Below are 21,895 nucleotides of genomic sequence, written 5' to 3' on the forward strand. Positions count from 1 at the left end.
TGTCTCTAAAATAGACCAAAAATGAAGAAAGAGAATCACAGAATTAGAGAATCATTAAGGTTGGAAAAGCCCTCCAGGGTCATCTGGTCCAATAATCCCCTTACCACAAATGTCACCCACCAAACCATGTCCCTAAGCACCACGTCCAACCTTTCCTTGAACACCCCCAGGGACTGTGACTCCACCACCTCCCTGAGCAACCTGTGCCAGTGCCTGACTGCTCTTTCTGAGGAGAAATGTCTCCTCATTCCCAACCTGAACCTCCCCTGGTGCAACTTGAGGCCATTCCCTCTAGTCCTGTCACTGGTTATCTGTGAGAAGAAGCCGACCCCCAGCTCCCCGCACCTTCCTTTCAGGCAGCTGTAGAGAGCAATGAGGTCTCCCCTGAGCCTCCTCTTCTCCAGACCAAACAACCCCAGCTCCCTCAGCTGCTCCTCACAGGCCTTGTGCTCCAGGCCCTTCACCAGCTTCATAGCCCTTCTCTGGACATGCCGCAGGGCCTCAACGTCCTTGTAGTGAGGGGCCCAAAGCTGAACACAGCACTCGAGGTGCGGCCTCACCAGAGCAGAGCACGGGGGGACGATCACCTCCCTGCTCCTGGCTGCACCATCCCTGACACAACCAGGATGCCGTTGGCCTCCTTGGCCACCTGGGCACACTGCCGGCTCATGTTGAGGTAAGCATCAATCAGCACCCCCAGATCCTTTCCTCTGCACAGCTTTCCAGCCACTCTGCCCCAAGCCTGTAGCACTTTATGGGGTTGTTGTGGCCAAAGTGCAGGACCCGGCACTTGGCCATGTGGAACCTCATCCCATTGGCCTCTGCCCCTTGACCCATCCTGTCCAGGTCTGTCCGAAGGGCCTTCCTACCCTCTGGCAGATTGATACTTCCCCACAACTTGGTATTGTCTGTAAACTTACTGAGGGTACACTGAAGAGAAAGAAAGAGAAAGAAAAAGTAAGCTGTGGCAATAAAACATGGTGATTCATGCAAGACTATTTTCTTCCTCAAAGTGAACTCTGTCTCACTGAGGCTACCAATTACTGCTGCTTATCAGTGCTGCTTAATCAGTAATTCACTGCTCAGTGGGTGCAGTGCATTTGTGAAGCCAAGCTGAGGCCTGAGGGCTTGCTGCTCCCTTCACCAGCCCAGCTCCAACAGCAGAACCCAGAAAATCTGTCTCACCAGGGAGCTTTTGGGCATAGGCAGGCTATTTTATTAACGGGGGTTGCCCTCAGCCTTGTTCTCCAAGATCCTTTTAGCCTCTCAAAGTGGGTGTTGGACCCTCTCATAGAGAAAGGTGGGACATGGTGGCACTGGGGAAGATTTGCTTTGACTTTGGAGCTGGATGAAGTGCATGCCTACCTTCAGGCCCTTGCTTTGCAACTCTACCCATTGCTGCACCAAACAGGTGTAGATTTTCAGGGGTATGGTATGGTGCTATCTGGTTCCCTTCACATTTCCACCCCTTCCACCATGTTTTATAATGCACGGCAACATAAATAAGTTCAGGAAGTTGGATATATATATACAGGAGTGGCAAGGAGCACCCACCTCTCCCAAGTTTCTCTCAGAAATGGACTCCACTTCCCGACAGCCCAGCAGGTCGCTTGTAAAATGAAAATCCCCAGCGCTGCTCAGTGAGTCACGGAGCAGAACAAAGCTCATTTCTGCTGTTTTTTGCCAGAGCATTTAATTACTGCTTCAGCTTACCATAGGTTCTGAGGAAATGGCAGAGGCCTAACAGCTATTGTCCTTTGTCCCGCAACGCTAGCAGTGAGGAAGTGCTCTGGCACAGCCTGCTTTTGAAGTGCCGTGACCAGGGAAAGCTGTACCACACAGCACCACCTCACTCGGGTGCTCCCAGGACTTTGCCAGCCACAAGCCAAGGTTCACTGCAGGGGTGAATGGCCTTTCTGTCCTCCACCCTTCTGTGGGACTGGCAGGGGGGCAGGTTTTGTCAGCCGCCTCTTTTCTTTGCATCCCAAGCCCCTGTCCTCTTATGAGGTAAGACTGGTCTTAAAATCTGTGCAAAGCTGCTGCAGTTACCTGTACATGGAGAGCTTTGGAAATTTTTTTTCTTCAAGGAGCAATAGAGAGCCTAGATAGCATGTAGAATAATGGAGATGATTAAAAGAAGAAAATGAAAGAAAAATCTCCCTTTCCTTGTCCTTGCAGGAGGTGGTATCAGGCTTCCAGAGCTGTTTTGGAGTAAAGTGCAGGCTGAGCTCAGCCAGGGTGATGCTCCTTCCTGGATCCTGCACCTCTGATGAAAAGCTCAGGGCTCTGGGCTTGTCAAGCTGGAGGAGAGAAGGCTCAGGAGAGACTCACCAGCATCAATACCAAACCCCATCAATACCAAAGATGGGGTTGCAAACAAGACGGAGCCAGGGTCTTTATTGAGGTGCACAGCTGGACAGCAAGGGACAATGGTCATCAGCTGGATAAAAGAAAACAAATTAACGAATATGATAATTAAGCATGAGAAGAGGCTGTCCTGGGAGGCTGGGGGGCCTCTATCCCATGAGACTTTCTAGGCATGACTACAAAGAGCAGAGCAACCCAGTCTAAATTCCACGTTGACCCCACTGTGAGCAGGTTGGACTGGAGGAGACCTGGCAGCTCTCCCAGCTTATATTTACCTCCTGTATGGAGATGTAGAGGAAAGGTATCCTCACCCTTCACTATCCCTTCCTAAAAACGCAGAATGAAATTTTGCTTCGGATAACAGGGAGGAGCTCGCAAAGATGTCAGCACAAACTGCACGAAAGTTTGGCCCTCAGCAAGGTTTCCTCTGAACTGAACGCTGCTGGCTGAAAGGCAATTGTCCTTTAGTGCCATCTCCTGGGAAAAAAGAGATTTCCACCCTTGTTAGCCTCACTCATTGTTCTGCCTCACCTCCTCCCGGGGAGGTATCCTGCCCTCCCCTAAGCAGGCCACACAGTTTGACAACAGCGATCTTCAGGATTTTCAGGCCCAGCAGTGCAATGTGCATCTATGCATATCAGCGTTTTCCACCCCGTTGAGTCCCGAGGCTCTGAGTCCCGTTTGCAACTGCTTCAAATGTAAAGACATGGGAACATTGTTCTTGGGTTTTGTTTTGTTTTGTTTTTCTTTCAAAACCCCAAAACACATTGCATTTTCCTCTGATTCTTGCAGTACCTTAAAAACACTTATGAAAGATGCCTCACTGGAGGAAGGGGGATGAGCCCCAGCCACTTTTTGTTTCTGAATCTCATCCTCCACTGGAGAGATCCCAGCTGCTGAAGACAGGACATGTAATTTCAAACACAGGAGGAGCAAAGCCCAGCAGACTGGAAGGACCTGCCCCAGGAGTTGCCAGCTCCAGCATTCATGCATAAGTAGCCCACATTAGTGGGATTATCTTCCTATACAACTGGCCAGTGAACAAAGCACCCCACTGACCTGCCTGGTTTTATATATTTATGATTCCTTGTGTAGGAAAAGCCTCACAAAAAAGCCCCCCTTACCTCATTGCTCTGAGTCCATTAAAAGGCATCTCTCATTAGTGAAACTATTTTTAATTCTATCATCGCCAATTATTCACCTGAAATTTTTCCCTACATTTAATTTCAGTGAGCTCATTTCTAGTGCATGACTCACTGAACTCTGATTTCCTTGATTATTGTAAGAGGAAAGAGCAATGCTTTTATCCTCCCCTCTTCTCTACGAAGGAATCTTCTGAATTTATTTATTTTTTGTTCTGACTTTGGAAAAGGGACACAATTTGTGTGTGTGTGTGAGTGTAACATATTTTTTATTGTATTTGGCTTAAACCATTGTTAGATGACTGCATACTCAGCTGTGTCACCCCCTCATCCCCACCTTTTGTGGAATTAGCAGTAACTGGAAAATAGCTGGCATGTCCCTGGTGTGGGACAATTAAATCCTTCACTGGGACAAGCCTAGCTTCCACTTAACTCTACCCTAACACCCTTTCTCCTCATCTAGGCCAATGTTTTGCTGTCTTTGTCATTGCACATTTATTTGTAATGTCCACCCAAATCTCCCAAGTTCAGCATTTCCAAATGTGTACGTCGAGTCTATGCCTTTCCAAATAGTGCACTGTTCACATATCTGAAGACCTACAGCATCCCCAGTCACTTGTAATTTTTCACTTGAAACAAGCAAAATCCTTTAAATATTTCCTCACAATTCACCTTTCTTAGACTTCTGACTGATCCATTGCTACAACAGAGTTTAGATTTGCCTCTAGAAGAACGATCAGTGCATCTAAATGCACTTTAACTTTTTCATTTGTTTGACTTTATCAATTTGTCTCATGGATGCTTCTGAGCTGACCACACTCCTTTGCAAGATCCATTGTCTGCTTGTACAATCAAGAAAGCCCCAGTTTGCCATGGAATTGACACCACAAATCTTCCAACTGAGCAGTCACATTTTAAGCAAATTCAGCCTGAGGCAAGGATCTGGTGCAGAGAATTTCAGCACAGATATCCTGCAGTTTGAAGAAGTTATAAGCCTGTTGAATACAGGCTTACAGTATCCACTCTGGCTATGACAATTCTGCTGCATGAAATATTTGGATTTTAACAAAAACATATATATATATTCTTTATTTTTTGATTCTTTTATTCTTTATTCACAATGCTTTATAGCAGGAATTAGTTGCTCCTAGGTAAGCACAGGTGCACCTGATGTGGAGGATAAAACAAGCCTGCTGATTAAACAACTTACAAGAGGTTTTTGAGAGAGCCTGTTGTATGGGTGAAGAGAGCTTTTCTCAAAGGCTGCAGTCTTTACCTGAAACATTATGCCATGACCATGCTCTCTGCAGACAGATCTAAATTTACATCCCCTGCATCACAACAGGAGAGATTATGCAGATGCTGCCGCCTTCTGTTATTCCTCCTTAAGCTCCTCCGTGTCATAGTCTTCAAGAGTCAGAGCTGAATGTGACAGCTGCTTGTCAGAGCTGGTCTGAACAAAATCTCACTAGGGACCAGGTTGGCAGATTTAGAGAACAAGTTTAAAGTCCTTATTGGATTTAGAGATATTTTTTTTCCTTCAAATTCATATGCAACCTCTAGGAAAGGCTAGCTACATCCCCTGCTGCTGTTTCACATGGGCACCAGTGATACAGCCCAGAGCAGTCTGAGGAGTATCAAGAAGAGTTACAGTGGCAAGGGACTCAGGAGCAGGGGTAGTTTTTTCATCAGTCCTCATGGTTAAAGGGAAGGGGTTTGCAAGGACCATTTAAACCTGGCAAACCAACAAATGGCTACAGGACTGGTGTTGCAGCAGGGGTCTGACTACTTAGACCATGGGACTTGCTTTGAGAAACCCGGTCTGCTGGGGGCCACCTGTCAAAGAAGGGGAAGAGCATTTTTGGTCACAGGCTTGGCAAGCTGGTGAAGAGGGCTTTGCAGAAAAGCTGCCGGGGCAGGGGAACCTTTAACCATCCCACTCCTCACTGCCAGTGTCAGCGATAGATGCCTAGAAGAGGGTCATGGGTCAGCAGGAGAGCACTGAAGAGCAGCACAAGGGAGCTCCATCGGTGGTCGGACTTTAAGCGTCCCTATGGAGAACCAACATCCTCCCAGAGGGCCCTGCAGGGACCAATTCCCTCAGCGAAGCAGTGTGAGAAGGACTTTCAAGGCATTTGGCAGAGCCCTGGGAAGGGCACACACAGCAGGGGGACGCAGCCCCGCAGCGGGAGCAGCGGGCAGGGGAGGCGCTGTGAGGGCTGAGCGGCCCCATGGCGGAAGGGGGCGGCCCCGCACCTCCCCTCACCGCCCCCATCCCGTCCCCGTCCCCGTCCCCGTCCTCGCGTGCGGCCTGGGCGCCATGAGCGGGCCGTGGGGGGCTGCGGGCCCGGTGCTGCGGGGGCCCCGTGCGGGCTGGCTGTGGGCGGCGGCGGCGGCCCTGGCGCTGGGCGCCCTGCTGGGGGCTTGGCGCTGGGCCGCGGGGCGCCGCCGCCGCCGCCCAGCCCGGCTGCAGCGTGTGGGGACGGTGTCGAGCCTCTTCGTGTACCCCGTGAAGTCGTGCCGGGGGGTGGCCGTGCCGCGGGCGCAGGTGACGCCGATGGGGCTGCAGAGCGGGGAGCTGCGGGACAGGTAGGGGGGAGCGGGGCGGTGCGGGGCGGGGAGCCGCCGGGCAGCCCGGTCCTGAGGCTCTGCGCGCCCCCCGCGCTGCAGGTTCTGGCTGGTGACCAAGGAGGACGGGCACATGGTCACCGCCCGCCAGGAGCCCCGGCTCGTCCTCGTCTCGGTCGGCTGCGAGAATGGCTGCCTGGCCCTCAGCGCCCCCGGCATGGAGCCGCTGCGGCTGCCCGTCAGGCTCCCCAGGAAAAACCCGGTGCGGAACTGCAGGTACGGGGGTAGGGAGGCTGGGGGGGCTCCTGCTTCGTCCCCTCTCCCTGGTTATAGCCTGCCCCTCTCTTGTACGCCTTGCCTTTAAAGTCTGGGCAACAGCCGGTGGTTTCTTATTCAGGAATTTGCAGGTGCTGCGTGTTACCCCAAAGGCTAACTGCTGTAACAAGTGCTTTAATTTTAATCTGCTACGCGGCGGCACAAATAAATATTGGGAGAGATAACGCAGTAGCCACAGACCATAAACCGTGATCTCCAGTCTCCGTGCCGCGGCGTGTTTGCTCACCGATGTTGACTTCCCGCTTGGATAATTGCACCTCAAAGCCTTGGTCACGCGTTACCTCTGTAACGTGCGTGTGCCAGGCGGTGACACGCATGTCAAACGCACACACAGCTTTCTAAAACTTGTTAGGAAAAGATTTAAGTAGACTAAGCATATTTCAGCAATGAAAAACTGCCAGGCCTTGGTATGGGTAATGGCTTGTGCCCAGGAGTTTGGAGCTGAGGCAACGCGACAGGGCGTCCGGCTGCAAAAGGCTGTGTAGGCTTTATCTGTAGCCTGTAAGTCCAGCTGCAGGTTTTACTTGGGTGTCTAAAAGCCCTGTGTTTGGGGGAGGTGAGTGTAGGACTGAATAGGCATGGTTTCCATTCACGCAGATAACGCATTAGGGATATTTTGCAGCTCTCTGGTTAAGAAGCCTCTGTGTTCTTCATCTGTGCCTGTTGGTACGTGGCGTGATACTTAAAGCTGTGATTGCAGTGTTCCCATGGATCCCTAAACCCCTGAGTTAATCAGTATAGATCTGCTTCTGAGGTGGAAAACAGTGCTGTTGGAAGCTGCTTCATGCCAGCCCCCAGGCAGGCAGCGACTGAGAGAAGGGAGCAGGTGCTGTCTTGGGCAGTGGCATTTCACCGCCACCTGTGCCACAGAGCCCGTGTGAGGATTCCAGCAAACAGAGCAGGGATGTGGCTTTTGGAGTTATTGGGTGAGAACAGATGTCATGCAGACATTGCTGAGCGGCAGGGCTGCTTTACGGGTACTCCTGTGCTGAGTTTTCCTGACAGCCACAGGAGTACCCCAAAGAGCTGGGGGCTTGGCTGAGCAGGACACACAGCCATTTCAAGTGTTTGGGTGCCTGCACACACCTGGGTGTTTCTGAAAAGACAGAAAGTAAGTAGGAGTGAGCTGTCAGTAGCTCCTTTTGCAGGGGCAGTTATACTGTAGGTGAAACAAAATTAATCTTTCTGGCAGCAGAAGCCTACTGCTAGCCATCACTGCATGAAGCCTGCAGCCTACCCATGGGTGAGGAGAGCATGCCCGTGAGATGCGAGCAGAAAGAAGATGTACCCTAGGAGCTGGGCCAAGCTAGATGAGCTGCCTGGGCATCTACGTACTTTAATCCGTTCAGTACATAATCACACAGGTAGAAGAAACTGCAGTGTACTTGGGTCAAAATCACTACTGTGAAGACCGTATTAACTTATCCATAACTGTTGTGGAAGTTTAGTGGAAGATTGAGCTGAGGTTTACCTTGTGTGCCAGGAGAGCGTTCCTGGCGTAAACTTGTTTTGCATTGTGCTGCCAGTGGATTTTTGTGCACCATGGACTTTGCTTCCATTATAAATCTTTAACCTCTCCTAGTGTACAGCTCAGTGTCTTAGGCTTGAGCTTTGCTTGTTGGATTAGTTGTTTGTTGCCAGTTCTCAATGGGGTGAGGTCTTGCCAGCAGCCTTATGCAAAGCTGACATATATCCTTTTGTTGTTATTCTTAACATAGATTTGTGTGGTGTGGGAAAAAAACAAACAAACAAACAAAAAACACCTTCCAGAGACTTTTCAGGGGACAGCTAGTTTTTGGGGAAGTGTCTTGCTAAGAACAAGGGCTGAAATTTACACTGCTTTGTGCTCTGCCTCATGTGCTGACAGGCTGATCCTCAAGTGGTCTAGATGTAGTGTGTGATTTGCTTTGGTTGGATTTTTTTTGAGGAATGTGTGAACACCAGGTTTTAACATCCTATTTTGCAGCCTCAGCAATAAGGTGTTCATTGCTGCTTTATAGTAAAAAAATAATTACAGCACATGCAAATTTATTAATCCGTGTCAGAATCTAAGCTGAAGCGGTGTGTTAGGCAGCAGAGTTTCACTCAGCTCTGGGTAAATTTTTACAGCACTAAAATTTGAACAAAAGCTTCCCTAACAGTCAAGGACATCAGCAAGTGCTAATTACAGTGACTAACCTCACCACAGTGTTCATTTTTGCAAATTAATTACATTTCAGTTGATTTCTGGGCCGAGATCTTTTGTTGTTAGTCACACACAAATGCAAGAATAGACTTTTTTTTTTAAGCTCTGAGCACCTAGTCTGTTCATGGCTCGTTCTTTCACCAACTGTTGCTGTCTGGCCATGTCCACGCTACTTAGCTTCCAAGACAAGTTGCCACAAGATTGCACGCTGGAAATGATCCTTGTTCCAAATCCAGAAACCAGCTTCTGCCTCACTAATTCAGGCAGTTTGTTAAATGTATCTAGCTTATACTATTAAAATGGGATGCTTACTTTTAAATAATAAGCATGCTTGAGTCTTTGGTTTTACAACTAGATTGCTGATATGTCTTATCCTTCAGGTTGTTTGGACTGGATATTCAAGGCAGGGACTGTGGAGATGAAGTGGCTCGGTGGATCACCTCTTTCCTGAATTCGGAGCCCTATCGACTGGTGCACTTTGAGCCTTCCATGGTGCCAAGAAAGTCAAAGGACGTAATAGACCTTTTCCGAACCACAGATGAGGTAAATGAATGTTCTTGTTCTCAGAATTACTTTCTTCTCATTGTTTCCTTCCCCAGCCACCAAATCCGCACATTCAGTTGTTTGTGATGAGCCCATTTTAGCAATGTTTATATCATATACTTAAACCATGTGAATGTTTTCCTTTTTTATGATGAAATTACTTGCTTTAATTTTACCTTAGATTTGTTCCAAGCTGTTGACCACTCACAGCTAGAGTTTGACACCGACATTTAAAGAAGAGCTGCAGATTTAAATACCATTCCTTTTGTGACTCAGAGAATGGAAGAAAATTATGTTTTTAAAGGTGTTTTGGAGTTATAACCTGTATTGTATAGAAAACTTCCATGTAGTATCCCTTGTGAGGTCTAGGAGTTTACTGATGTAAGTTGTATTACCTCATAGTTTATTTAAAGGGACAACATTCAACCCCAGTGTCTATAGTTACAGTCCTAGGAATTACCATCCAGAAAGGGTTACAGAGGTTTCATCTCCATCTTTCTGTGGTAAGAAGCTTGAAGATGTGATATTAGATAACGATAACATAGGAAGGGAGTTACCATGCTCAGATGTCTGTATTATCGGAGCTACTGATGTCCTTGTCTGAACACAGCTCCTGTATGAAGATGGAGTGAATTCTCCCTGATGAGTGCATACTTTTTAAGGAAGTACAATTTGTGAATGCCTTACATTATTCTCGTGATGTTTTTATCTATAGGACATTGGTGTAGTGCTTGTTGTTGCACAAAGGAGAAAAAGTATATAACCTGTTCTGGATTCTCATGCATATGCATTTATCATGTAACTGAGACGGGTACAGAAGACTAATGGTTTCAGCATATGGTGTGTCAGATTAAGAGGGGAGGCATTCAGGAATCCTAGCATGAAGAATAGAAGAAGCAGAGAAGAATTCAGTTAGTCAATTATAGTTGACCATATAAGTTTAGCAGATCCATAAACAAATCGGTATCCTTCAAAGCTTGCCACAGCATGCTGTACTGATATATTTAACTCTGTCTGTAACACCTAGCATAAATGTCTGGGGTGTGCATACAATATCAGTTTGTAAGAAGTTGCAGCAGCTTATATAATTTCAGCTTCATTCTATAAATAGAAGTTTAATTTTACAGTTTGAGCAAAGAAAAGTTGTGGCAGTTACTGAAATAGGAAAGGGCAAGTGTTTTACTTGCTAACATCCTTCCATCAAAATTAAAATCTGAATGCAGTAGCCTAACACTGCCAGGCTAATATGTGGTCACCGGTTCCAACATATCAGTCCTTTTGCTGTTCAGTAGTTCTGCCAACTTCACACCCATGTTCTTACAGCAGCCTTGCATTTTTTGGTGTTTGTTTATGTAGGTTGCCTATCCTGACTGTAGCCCGGTCTTGATCATCTCAGAAGCTTCACTGGACGACTTAAATACCAGACTGGAGAAGAAAGTTAAGATACAGAACTTCAGACCGAATATTTTTGTGACAGGTTGCAATGCATTTGAGGAGGTAAAATAACTCTTAAATGTCTTTTTGAAGGCGTGGGTGTGTGTTTTTTTTTTTTTTTTTTTTTTTTTTAAACGGTTTCCTTGGGGGATGTTGCCAACAAGGATGAGGAAAGCTGCTGTTTGGTGATATACAGCTGGATTCCAGAGAGATACTTCTGCTCACTTGCATGCGAAGCACAGAGGGAGGAAACAGGTCTGTGAATACTTAATTAGTTTAGCAAAGGAAGAAATAAGTGGCGGACTGCTAATGAAAGCTCACTTTCAAGTGTGAAGTAAGGAAAGCTATGCATGCTGTCATTAATCAGATTAAAGGTACAAATGAACAGTTAGTAAATTGTGAGTGTGATGTCCGATAGTCTTTGGCACAAGAGTAAAACTGACCATTGTGATTCTGCAGCACCAACACTACACCTCTGACTATATTCTGGTAGTTCAAAAAGCCCCATCTGTGAAGGTATCTGGTGATGAAGTGAACAGATGACAATGGCATTTAAGTGTTTTGACATCATATTCCCTTTTTCCAAAGAGCTTGCTCTGGATAGATCTGGTAATTCCCCAATCTGTGAAGTTCCTAAAAATGAAAATGGGTCTCCCAAGAAGGGTTGCAATGTTAAGCTTGTGCAGAGAAGTGAAAACTTAATTTCACTAAAAAATTTCTTACTGCTGAAGTAGTGACTTGCAGAGGTCACAGATCAGATTATCACATGCACAGTTTCAATAAACTTGCTTTAAGTTCAGGCAAGTGCATGCTGCAGAATGGGATTTGTTACCTACATATCTTTCTTTCCAGATGTAATTACTGGTGGGTCATGGATTGGATGAATGTCGGGACAACATTGTATGTAGATTTTCATTAAAATTGTCCCATAATATAACCGCACTTACTTCAAGGTGCAAGTGAAGGTGACCATTTGGAATGGTAGAGCCTCTTTAAGAATGACTGTGCCACTCCTAGAAGAATGGTTGTATGTGCATGTGTCTAATCTGTGCTTAATATTTTCTTTCCCTCAGGACACGTGGGAGGACATTCTTATTGGCAGTGTGGAAATGAAGGGGACAGTGTGCTGTGCAAGGTAAATATTTGAGACCGTTACTTTATGTAGGTGGACAGAGATTTATAATCAGAAGCTGTTACTGATGTGGTGCTGTCTGTAATTGCAGGTGTATTTTAACAACTGTTAACCCAGACACTGGGGTCCTGGACAGGAAGGAGCCCCTGGAAACATTGAAAAGGTTGTAAAAATACCAGTGTGTCTCAGGCTGTGGGATTGGATTTAGGTTAGATCCAACAGATGCTGGGCTGATGTTTTAAAAGTGCTTTGAAGTATGTGCAGGATGTAATAATGCAGTGTAAAGTTATGTGTGTATTGGCTTCTGTTCTACTTTATGCAATTCTATATAGTAAGAAAATTCAGGAAGTTCTCTCTTCTTACTTGCAAACTTTACATTCTCTGCCTCTTTCATCAGTACTAGTGAGAATGCTTGGCGTAACAGAAATTTAAGGTATTTAAAGGTCTAACTTAGCAACTTCAGCATTTCTTTTTAAAATATCTTCTGTATGTGTATTATATACGTGGACCCATGAATTCAATCAGGTTCTTTCTCTCTATTTGAACTGCTTAGTTCTCTATAATTATAGTATTTATTTAGTTTGTAGTGTAATATGGTGACTGTTCATATGTCCTCACTCTCACCACTGATACCTTGATATTTAGGATTTGCTACCATTGATTCTAAAAAAGTATTCTCTCTCTGCAGTTACCGCTTATGTGATCCATCTGAGCGACACATTTACAAATCCAGCCCTCTCTTTGGAAGATACTTTGCTGTTGACAAAACTGGAACAATTCAAGTTGGAGACCCTGTGTACAAGATGGTCCAGTAGTGAGGGATGTTTTTATCAGAAGATGACTTTTCACTTCACCATATTTTTCTTTTTCTTTGTGAACACAGTCACTGACATAACTTTTTCTTATCTCTTGCAATATTTTTAATACTATGTTCCTTTGTAAGGTGCGGGAGGTCTTTGAGGCTATGAGCTGTCAGTCACTTCAGATCATAATCATCTAGTAGCACACATGTAGCAAACAAATCTTTATTTTTTCTGCAGGATGTGTTAGAGGAGAGTCTAATCCAAGACAGACTTGACAGCACTACTTTATTACACCTCATAAAATTTTGTGTCAAGCTTGATGTCAGAATCCAAAGTTATTTACAAGGGCTTTGCATCATGTATTAGATACATTCAGTGCCTACAAAGAACCACAAAAACAGTCATTGCAAGCATAAAATGCATATGTTGATCATGGAGCTCCCGCGTTACTTATTCTGCAGTCGTTTGCAGAAGATTGCTTTTGTCTTTTGAGATTGGAGCAATATCAGAAGGAGAAGCTTTGTGAGCTGACTGAACGCTCCTCTGGTCTATAGGTGGGAAAACTGTAAGACTATAGGCTCATTTATTTTATGACTTGTGCTTGAAAGAATTTGAATGATTTTTTTTTTTTCTCCTATGAAGCATACTGTATCGGCTCAGCTGTAAAGTAGTGATTTGTTTGACTAAGTGAATCTCTTTCTATAGAAAGTTAGGCTGCTTCTGCAAGATTTAGACCAAAGGGATCTGGATGTGTAGAGAAGTAAAGCTTTATACATCAGGGGAGAGGAAAAAAATAGATTTTCAGTGCCAGATAGCACTGAGCAGACATTTGGGAAGCTGCAGTTTTAGACGGAGTGTGTTAACATTATGCATAATGCATTTGGATTTCTCCCTCCCTGTTCTAACCAAATGTCAAATAATTATGTTTTTTACTATATTTTATATTGCATAAAACAAATAGGGGTTGGTAGAGGGAAGAAATTAGTAGGGTGATGGCAGTAGGATCTTTTCTTTAAATATAATTATGAAGAAAACAAAATCCAAGCCTGCCATTTTTCAAATGCTTGGCTGCCTGTTGCTTTGTTATGGGTTGCTAGGTCTAGAAAGATTGTTGAACTAGCAAAAAAGAGGAATTTAATTGAGTGTGAAGGACAAATAATGACCTAATTTGGTGTTTAGAATCTTTGTTTTGTACTGTGAATATGAAATGGGAATTTTGCTGCATGTTTACAGCTCAGACCTGTAAAATGAAAAGCTCTTGTGCCTTTGAGCAAATTCAGATAGGTGTATGTGGTAAAAACATGAAGCAAGCATATGGGGAAGGTAGTTTTCTATTATTCATGAACTCAGAGTTGTTCCAAATAGCCTTTTATTAGCAGTGGACATACAAGTGCCCAGCTAGGTCTACATGTTGCATACTTGTGCGTTATTATGCCTAATGCAGCAGCTAGTGGGAGAAGCGAGAGAACAAGCATCGTCTTATAAAAGGAAAGTAATCCTGAGGTTCATTTGAAAAAAGCATATACTGAAAATCATGAATATCAAAGGCTGAAACATTGTGGAATTCCTAATAATATTAATCAAAGACAGCCTGCTGGCCTGCCAAAGCAATTAGTTAAGAGTGTGTCTTTTTCATTAAGTCAAAGAAGTGGAAGGAACAAGAGCTGAATATAGCCTCTAGCCAAGTGTACTTCTTCATCCTGGTTCTATCATCACTTTAGGAGTTACGTAATGCATTGTGTGGTATAGATTGCATTGCATCTTGTTGATTGGACTTTGATTGTTCACTGATTGGACTACTTTTCAAATGGGGCTGTCTTTTCAATGAGAAACTGCATCTGTGTTCCTATTAGGAAAATGCCATAGATCTAAAACCCCGATTCACCCTGTAAAAGGCCCTTAGAAGAATTTAGAATCCTAAACCAGGTATGCGTCTGAGTATAACAGATTTGACAATTGACACTGAAATCAATTATGTGATGAAAGAGGGACATAGATGGGAGCTGGAGAGGGTACCTAATTAACATTGCAATATAAACATCCTCATATGAATGTTGTACTGTTGTAACTTTAGAAATTGTATTTGATTTCACTAAAGCCATTTAGAAATTTGAAAAACATGTAAATCATAAAACTATTTTTTTTAATTGTGCACTTAAAGATGTTTGATTATTTTTTAACTGTAGAGAAAAAAACACAAGTATAAACTTCTATTGAATTGTAACCATTGTAAGGTGTGAAATTTGTGAATGTTTTTTCTGTGTTTTCCTTTTTCATATTTTACTTCTGGTGCTGTTTACCGGAGCTCATACATAATTGTTTTTTCTTTCAATCTTTATTTTTTCAATCTTACTACAAAGTTCAAGAAAATACCCAGTTAATCAGAGGAAACCACCCCCATGCATAAGAAAGCAGAACCGTGAGATGTGAGTAGTCAGCAGGCTCAGCTTCACAACCCTATGATTTTAGATTATGGAAAAGATGTTTACAGACCATCATCTTTTCTCCACAGACATACAAGAACAGGGCCAATTCATTTGAAAGCAGGAAAGTAGTATACTCAAGTCAAGAGATGTGAAATAGGAAATATGCCTGAAGCATGAAGTCAAATCCTGGTTTACAGCATTTTTTGGGCTAGTGTAATTCTTGCAGAAAACTGACATTGGAGAACATTCCTTGCAGGCAGAAATTTCGTGGTTGCTTAGGGTTCGATTTGGGTACATCTTAAGTTAAAACTTGACCAGGAAAAGAGAAAGAACTCTATTTCTGCATCTTAAGGAGAAAAAAAAAGGTCCTTTAAAGGCATTGCTCCAGTTCCCTATAGGAAGAAAAGAGGTTCCTGGCTTTTGTGACTCTTAAGTAGCAAAGGTTTTAAAAAGGATTGCCAGAAAGAGTTCATTCCTTATCTTTTCTAGTACCTTAAATTGTCTTATTCTCACTTGGAGATCTGTAAGAAGATGTACTAGGCAGCTGCAGGGCTGAAGACTAACTTCAGACTTAGCTAAATGAATTTTCTCCTACCTGTTCAGGCTATAGACTCAATGAAGGCTGTGACATGTCTTTGTGAAGAGCTGGGGTAGGAATCAAGTTTTTCTGACTGTAAGGCTAGAGCATCTCTGTTTGCTTTTGGACCATATGCGTTAGGCTCCTAGCTGACTGAAATCTTGCTTTTCCTACAGCATTGCAGAGCAGTGCTGGTACTGTGCTTCATCGAAGCACTAACCCTCATAGCCTCTTTGCTGTTGAACTCCAAAAACAATAGCTCCCTTTATTATTGATTGAGATAACGTCTTCCAAAGCTTCTGAAGGATGATGCGTGTTGTGGTTTAACCCAGCAGGCAGCTAAACACCACACAGCCGCTCTCTCTCTTCAGTCCCTGTCCATGCAGCAGGATGGGGGAAGGAATCAGGGAAAAGAACAGTGAAACTCACGGGTTGAGATAAAAAAGAGTTTAATAGGACAGAAAAGAAAGGGATAATAATGGTAATAAAGGATGATACAAAACAAGTGATGAATACCACAATTGCTAACCACTTGGCCAGTCCCCAAAAAGCAACTGCCCTTCGCTCCCATATTAATTGTTCAGCATGATATCATATGGTATGGAATATCCCTTGGGCCAGTTGGGGTCAGGTGTCCTGGTTCCGTCCCCTCACAGCTTCTTGTGCACCCCTGGTCTCTCTGACCAGGGCAGTATGAGAAGCTCAAAAGCCTTTAACTTAGTGTAAGCGCTGCTCTATAACAACTAAAACACTGGTGTGTTAGCAACGTTATTTTTCTCCTAAACACAAAACACAGCACCATACCAGCCACTCCAAAGAAAATTATCTCAGCTGAAACCAGGATAATGCTACAGTCACAGTGAGCACAATTATATGGACTGACTCATGGATAGTTATTTTTGACAGACCTCCCTCTCCTGCCGTGACATAAATCAAAAGTGATGGCTGAATCTCTTAACTTCATTTTACCAAGATTTCACTCATAGAAGTGTAGGGCTGAATTAAAATCAGCTGGGTCACAAAGTCTATTTTTCTCTGTCAGAAACAAAGCAATAGGTATTAAATTCAGACTCGGGGAATGTGTGCTTTATCTGTGTCCACGTACCACTGGGCACTTCCCATTATGCTATGAAAACTTCAGGTTTGTAGTAAACGATCAAAGGCCACAATGAAAAAGATCATGGGAGAGATCAAGAGTGCCAACAGCGTCCTAGATCACTTCAAAGGTAAAGCTGGAGCTCCTGATCTGGTCCCAGAATAGGAATCTTTCACTGTGATTACACTTGTGTGGTTTGGTGGTCAATATTAACTCCATGCTCCTTGGACAGAGCAGAGTAAGGCAGAGCAGAATACCACTTTAATTCCAATTAGCTCAAGTGACAGGAGACACGAACTTTCTCTCAGCTCTCCTTTATTCCTACATTTGTTTGATAGGCCTAAAGCTGTCAGACAATGGTTTACCGCATCCCAAGCCACCTGGCCTTTAGCAGAACTTACTCTCCAGCTCATGCTCTCGTGTTCAGAAATGTATCCTGGTGAGTCACAAACATACTAATGGGGTGGCGTGAGAGCTGCTATGTGAGAGCTACTCCTGGAAGAGTACCAGGAAGCCAGATAGGTCCATCAAGCTAAACTTCGCTGTAGAAAGTCTGGAAAAACATCTGATCCTTTCAGGCTTCTGAGAAAAGTATCTGCACAGCCCCAGAAGTGATTGAAGAAGCTGCATTTACTGCTCAAGCTGCACCAGAGGTCATTTAGGTTGGACATTACAAAAAAATTCATTCACAGGGAGGGTCAAGTACTGGAACAGGCTGCTCAGGGAGGTGGTGGAGTTCCCATTTCCAGAGGCGTTTAAGAGGTGTGCAGATATGGCACTAAGGGACATAGTTTAAATGAAGGGACTCAAAAGGTCAGGTTGATGGTAGGACCTGGTGATCTTGAAGATTTTTTCCAACGTAGACGGTTCTATGATTCTGTGATCTCCCTCCTTGCGAAGGAACCCTTCATCTGCTAAACAAGGTGGCAATGCTGGCTGTGCCTTCAGGGAGTACCTGTTCTGGGAGCAACTGTGTTTTGTTTGGTTTATTATGAAAAAGTTCCTAATGCCTCCAAGCAGTAGAAAAGCCTCATTGCTGATCAACAAGTTGAGACCTATCCTTAGTATATGTAATTATAACAGCCATATACCAGCATCTTTGTACCAAAATTGTGCTTTCCTAAAAAGTTCTGAGCATCTTCTGCGGTCCTTGGGATACCAGTGCTTGTCTTGCATTCCTCTGACTGTCCCCCTCCACTGAACTTTCTACATAAATAAATATAGTTGATGCCAGCTACTTCTAAAGGGAAGAGACTATATTTAAATCTATTAGCTACTATAATAATTTCTGCCCTCACTGGTCCCACTGGGATTGTTTGCCCTTTTTAAGTGCAGTACATTTGGATAAAGTATACATGTATGTCTCTGCCCTTTCTGAAGGGTCTTCTGACAGATGCTATTTAATATATCCTCCATAAATCCAAGTGGGAGAGGTCAGTGTATTTTAACCAGTCATCTAGAGGGATCTGTCAAAGTGGATTTGGAGCCAGATTAGAAGACATCAAGATGCATAAATTGGAAAGAGGGGTAGGCATGCCCGAAAGTGAGTCTGACTATAACTGCAGTTATACTAAGTGTGTTTATTCTAAATAAAAATAAAATAATAATAATAAAAGATTATATTGCAGCGTTTATAATAGGCCTCAGACAATGTTTTTGGATTTGTCTGGGGTTTACTTGCAAAGTGTCAATGTGTAGTCTACATGATCTCCCATAAGTGACAAAATCAAAAAATTCTCCACAAAATGCATTTTTGAAAAAGCAATTCAATTACCCCCCATCCTTTTTTCTTTCTTCATTGGGGGTAATGTAATAGGGACATTGTATTTCCTTCACTCTTAAACCCTTGTTGTAGTCAGCTGTTTATACAGTGTGTGCCTACATATATACGTATGTATGCATATTTAGCATTGCATGCACAAGCAATCAACTTTTATATCAAGATGGCATGGTTTGCATTTATAATCAGGTACTTTGTTTTTGTCAGGCTTGCCAGCCCCAAACAAATCTCAAGTTGGCATCATAATAATAATTTCTACTTTATTTCCATTCCTGATTGCTTACTTTTCCCCATGAGAAAATCCTTTTGAATGATGTTTAACTTGTGTAAGGACTGGAAGCTCCATTCCTGCAAAATGTGAAGGTTCCCTAGCTTGCTATTATTTGATTCTCACCACAACCTATTATAGATGCCTCCATGGATTTTTTTTTTTTAATCTTCCCTGGCAGATTTCCACTCAAAATGGAGTCATCACTTTTGGTCAGTCTCTGGGACTAAAAGTGTGCTGGCGTCAGTGAAATACAGCACAATGGTACGTCTTGTCCCAGCCCTGTATGAAGTTGTTTCCTTGTGATAATTAGCTTTTGAAACTTTAGAACAAGTCTTTTATTTTTCTTTCTTATATTTTTCTTGGCGTAATTTTCCCCTTAATTTGTTTCTCCGGCCTTAGTAACCAGAAAACATCTGGTGCAAAGGACCTTAAAGGAAGCTTTTTCTAAATGTCCAGCCTCAGACACACTAACGCATCCCTTAGTGCATCTGAGTATTCAGTCATCATTTTTGCAGGTTGAGCACATGCCTTGGACCTGTGGTGGCTCTCCATCCAGTTGCTTGTGTAGCTCTCGGGGCAGTGGGATGTCACGGGGACCCTCAGCCCTCCCGCGTGACCCTTCTGCCCCAGCTGTGCTTCAGCTGCAGCTGCCTGAGCAGCCTGGGAGAGGAGCTGGAGATACAGTGCTGGTGCAGTTTTAGGCTGAGCATACTAAAACAGCCAAACTTTTAGCATATATTATCTCTGTTAAGACACCTGTTTCTCAACAAAGGCCTTTGTGAAGCAAAGGGTGAGGCCATGGTCATAAATACAGCCTTGTCCTGAAATGCCAACCACCAGCAGGTTTCCACCAGGCTCCTGCAGGGACCTCCCCTGGCATAACCTGAGACCACTGAATTTCATTGTTACAGGCTGTGGTCCAGGAGATCATTAACAGATGGGAAAGTGTTACATGATGTACTCTTCAAGCAGACCTGTACACACAGCAGCCTTGCATGTGGGTAGCCATTTGTCCAGGTTCTGCATCAGTCGGGAAAACCATTGAGTGGCAAAGACAGAGAAGAAGCTGGAACAGATTGCACAGGCTTTGGGAGAGGTTTTGCTGTTGGGGATATTTAAGGACAAGCTGGACAAGCCATGCTCTGAAACAACGTATTCCCTTGCTGCAGACAGTAAATTGGATGATTTATCTTGGTCCTTTCCAGCCTCCTTGTTCTGTTCCTTTTGTTTGTTTGCTTGCTTGCTTGTTTGTTTGCTAATTTAGCCTATAAACTTGCTGTGTGCAGCACCTCCTGTCATGATGTCCTCTCCCATGGCTGCTGGCAGAACAGACGTGGGAGCCTCCTAGAGAACATCCCTCTTCCCTGATTATAAAAACATGTCATCCTGTGCTAATGCATCCTCCCACATAGAAATGGTCTTCAGGGGATGTAAGTAAAATGCAAACATGGGTATTGCACAGTGGGCATGGCCTGGAAAGGTGCTTAAAGCATTGTACCCTATAGGTTCAGCAATTTACATGATACATCTGACATTTTACATCATTAAAGCATGCTAATTCCTGCCTATGCTGGAACAGATAACTTTGGATACAACATTCTGTGCAAAGAATGGACAGGCAAAAGCAATTTAGATCATTGTTGAAATCTTCTTTCACCTTCTGGAAACAACAAAACACAAACAAACAAACAAAAATACTAGGGCATTTGTGGTCTGTGGAAACAATGAAAAACTGAATTAGTCTAACATATTCAGAGAGCACAACAAACACATATTGATTCATTGCAGTTTTCATTTGTACTTGTCAAAACTTGCAGCACAATATGGTACATTTTCACCCTCAGTTTTCACTGGAAATTACTTTTAGAGTGACTCACTCCTTGTTTGTGTTTTCTGTGATTCCTGAGATGTTCCACATTTCAGTAGCTCTTCATTTGTCTACTCTCTGCCTTAATCACTGGCATTTTTAGTTATCTTCTTTGAACCATGTCATGTTAAGTTTTGTTAGCCCTAAGAAACCCTATGTCTAATATATGCAAGAAACCTGGAAATAAATCATAGAATCATAGAATATCCTGAGTTGGAAGGGACCCTTAAGGATCATCAAGTCCAACTCTTGACACCGCACAAGTCTACCCAAAAGAAGCATTTCACTTAAATAAGGTGAGTAGAATTTGACTTGAGATCTCCGTGTGCTGCTACAGGTGTTCTTTGCCTTTCTCCTTTCTTCAGCATCTTTTACGTGAACAACACTACAGGGATTTGTCACCTTAAGCCTGGTTGCTTCCTCTTCAGATCTCTGCTTTTTGTTGTTGTTGTTGTAGTTTTTTTGTTTGTTTGTTTGTTTTTTAATGTGAGCTGTTTAGTCTAAAATTTTATGATAAACTTTCCTCTCAGGAGCGTCCCTGTTTTTATTAATATGTTGTGTATGTACACAAATGCAGCACTGGAAGAGAAATTTGCTGCAAGACCTGTTCCAGCTGAGGTCTGCATCCACAAAGTGTCGCTATGGTCTGCTGCCACTTACTATAAGGGTCTTATACATATGTCTTTGAGGGACTCTAATGCAAATCAGCTGAATTCTGCCCATTTTTGACCATCCTAAAAAAATCAAAAATTGAAAGAATTCAGCATGAACTCTCCAGCCAGTGTTAGGACTCTGTGCATGAAGTTCAAGCTACCATAAATATAACAAAATGTAGGTTTCCAGGAAAGGGAGTCATTAATTTGAGAGACGGGTGTCCTTTGTAGCATCCCAGAGGACAGATCCAGCTGAGCATCCTTCACTCTTGCCTGGAGAGGCTTTGCATTTGGCAGCACTGGGTCCAAAATCTGTGCTAGCTCTATGGTTGTCAGCAAACTATTCTCCTACCCCTATGATTTTCCAGATGTTCAATAAGTAAAGCTGCATTTTATTCTTATTGTCAGCTGTTTGACAGTGCTTCTGCTTTTTAAATAAATACAAGAGTTAAGATCTTAAATCAGTGATGCAGTATAAATACACTTTAAAACCACATTTGAATAGAGTTGCTGTTGCTCACCTGTTAGGACTCTGGCCATTTCTGGAGCTCAGATCACCCTTGGCTGAATGTTTCAGGGAGCTTTGCCACCCTTGCTATTTAGGTGGAAGTACAACTCTTTCAGCTGGGATCCTGGGGGAGAACTCCCTCTCCCTTGTGCTTGGAGAATCTTTTACTGTGGAATTGCCTACCCCATGTATCAATGGAAGTTGTGC

At 43.6% G+C, this 21,895-nt stretch overlaps 1 protein-coding gene across 1 annotated transcript; it reads left to right on the forward strand.

Moving 5' to 3' along the window:
- The first annotated feature begins 5,782 nt into the window (after positions 1-5,782).
- LOC137853560 (mitochondrial amidoxime reducing component 2-like) lies at positions 5,783-14,734 on the forward strand. Its single transcript, XM_068676044.1, has 7 exons — positions 5,783-6,098; positions 6,180-6,353; positions 8,979-9,141; positions 10,498-10,638; positions 11,649-11,710; positions 11,799-11,870; positions 12,396-14,734. Exons 1-7 carry the CDS (start codon positions 5,830-5,832, stop codon positions 12,520-12,522), a joined length of 1,008 nt encoding a protein of 335 aa, XP_068532145.1. The 5' UTR covers positions 5,783-5,829; the 3' UTR covers positions 12,523-14,734.
- Positions 14,735-21,895: the final 7,161 nt, after the last annotated feature.

The sequence above is a fragment of the Anas acuta genome, chromosome 3, assembly GCF_963932015.1.
Source record: "Anas acuta chromosome 3, bAnaAcu1.1, whole genome shotgun sequence".
Taxonomy (NCBI): Eukaryota; Metazoa; Chordata; class Aves; order Anseriformes; family Anatidae; genus Anas; species Anas acuta.

Excerpts from the sequence above, each read along its gene's own strand:
- LOC137853560 (XM_068676044.1), top strand. The coding sequence starts at position 5,830 with ATGAGCGGGCCGTGGGGGGCTGCGGGCCCGGTGCTGCGGGGGCCCCGT. Across the intron at positions 10,639-11,648 it reads GTTGCAATGCATTTGAGGAG|GACACGTGGGAGGACATTCT; the intron begins GTAAAATAACTC and ends TCTTTCCCTCAG. Across the intron at positions 11,711-11,798 it reads GGGACAGTGTGCTGTGCAAG|GTGTATTTTAACAACTGTTA; the intron begins GTAAATATTTGA and ends CTGTAATTGCAG.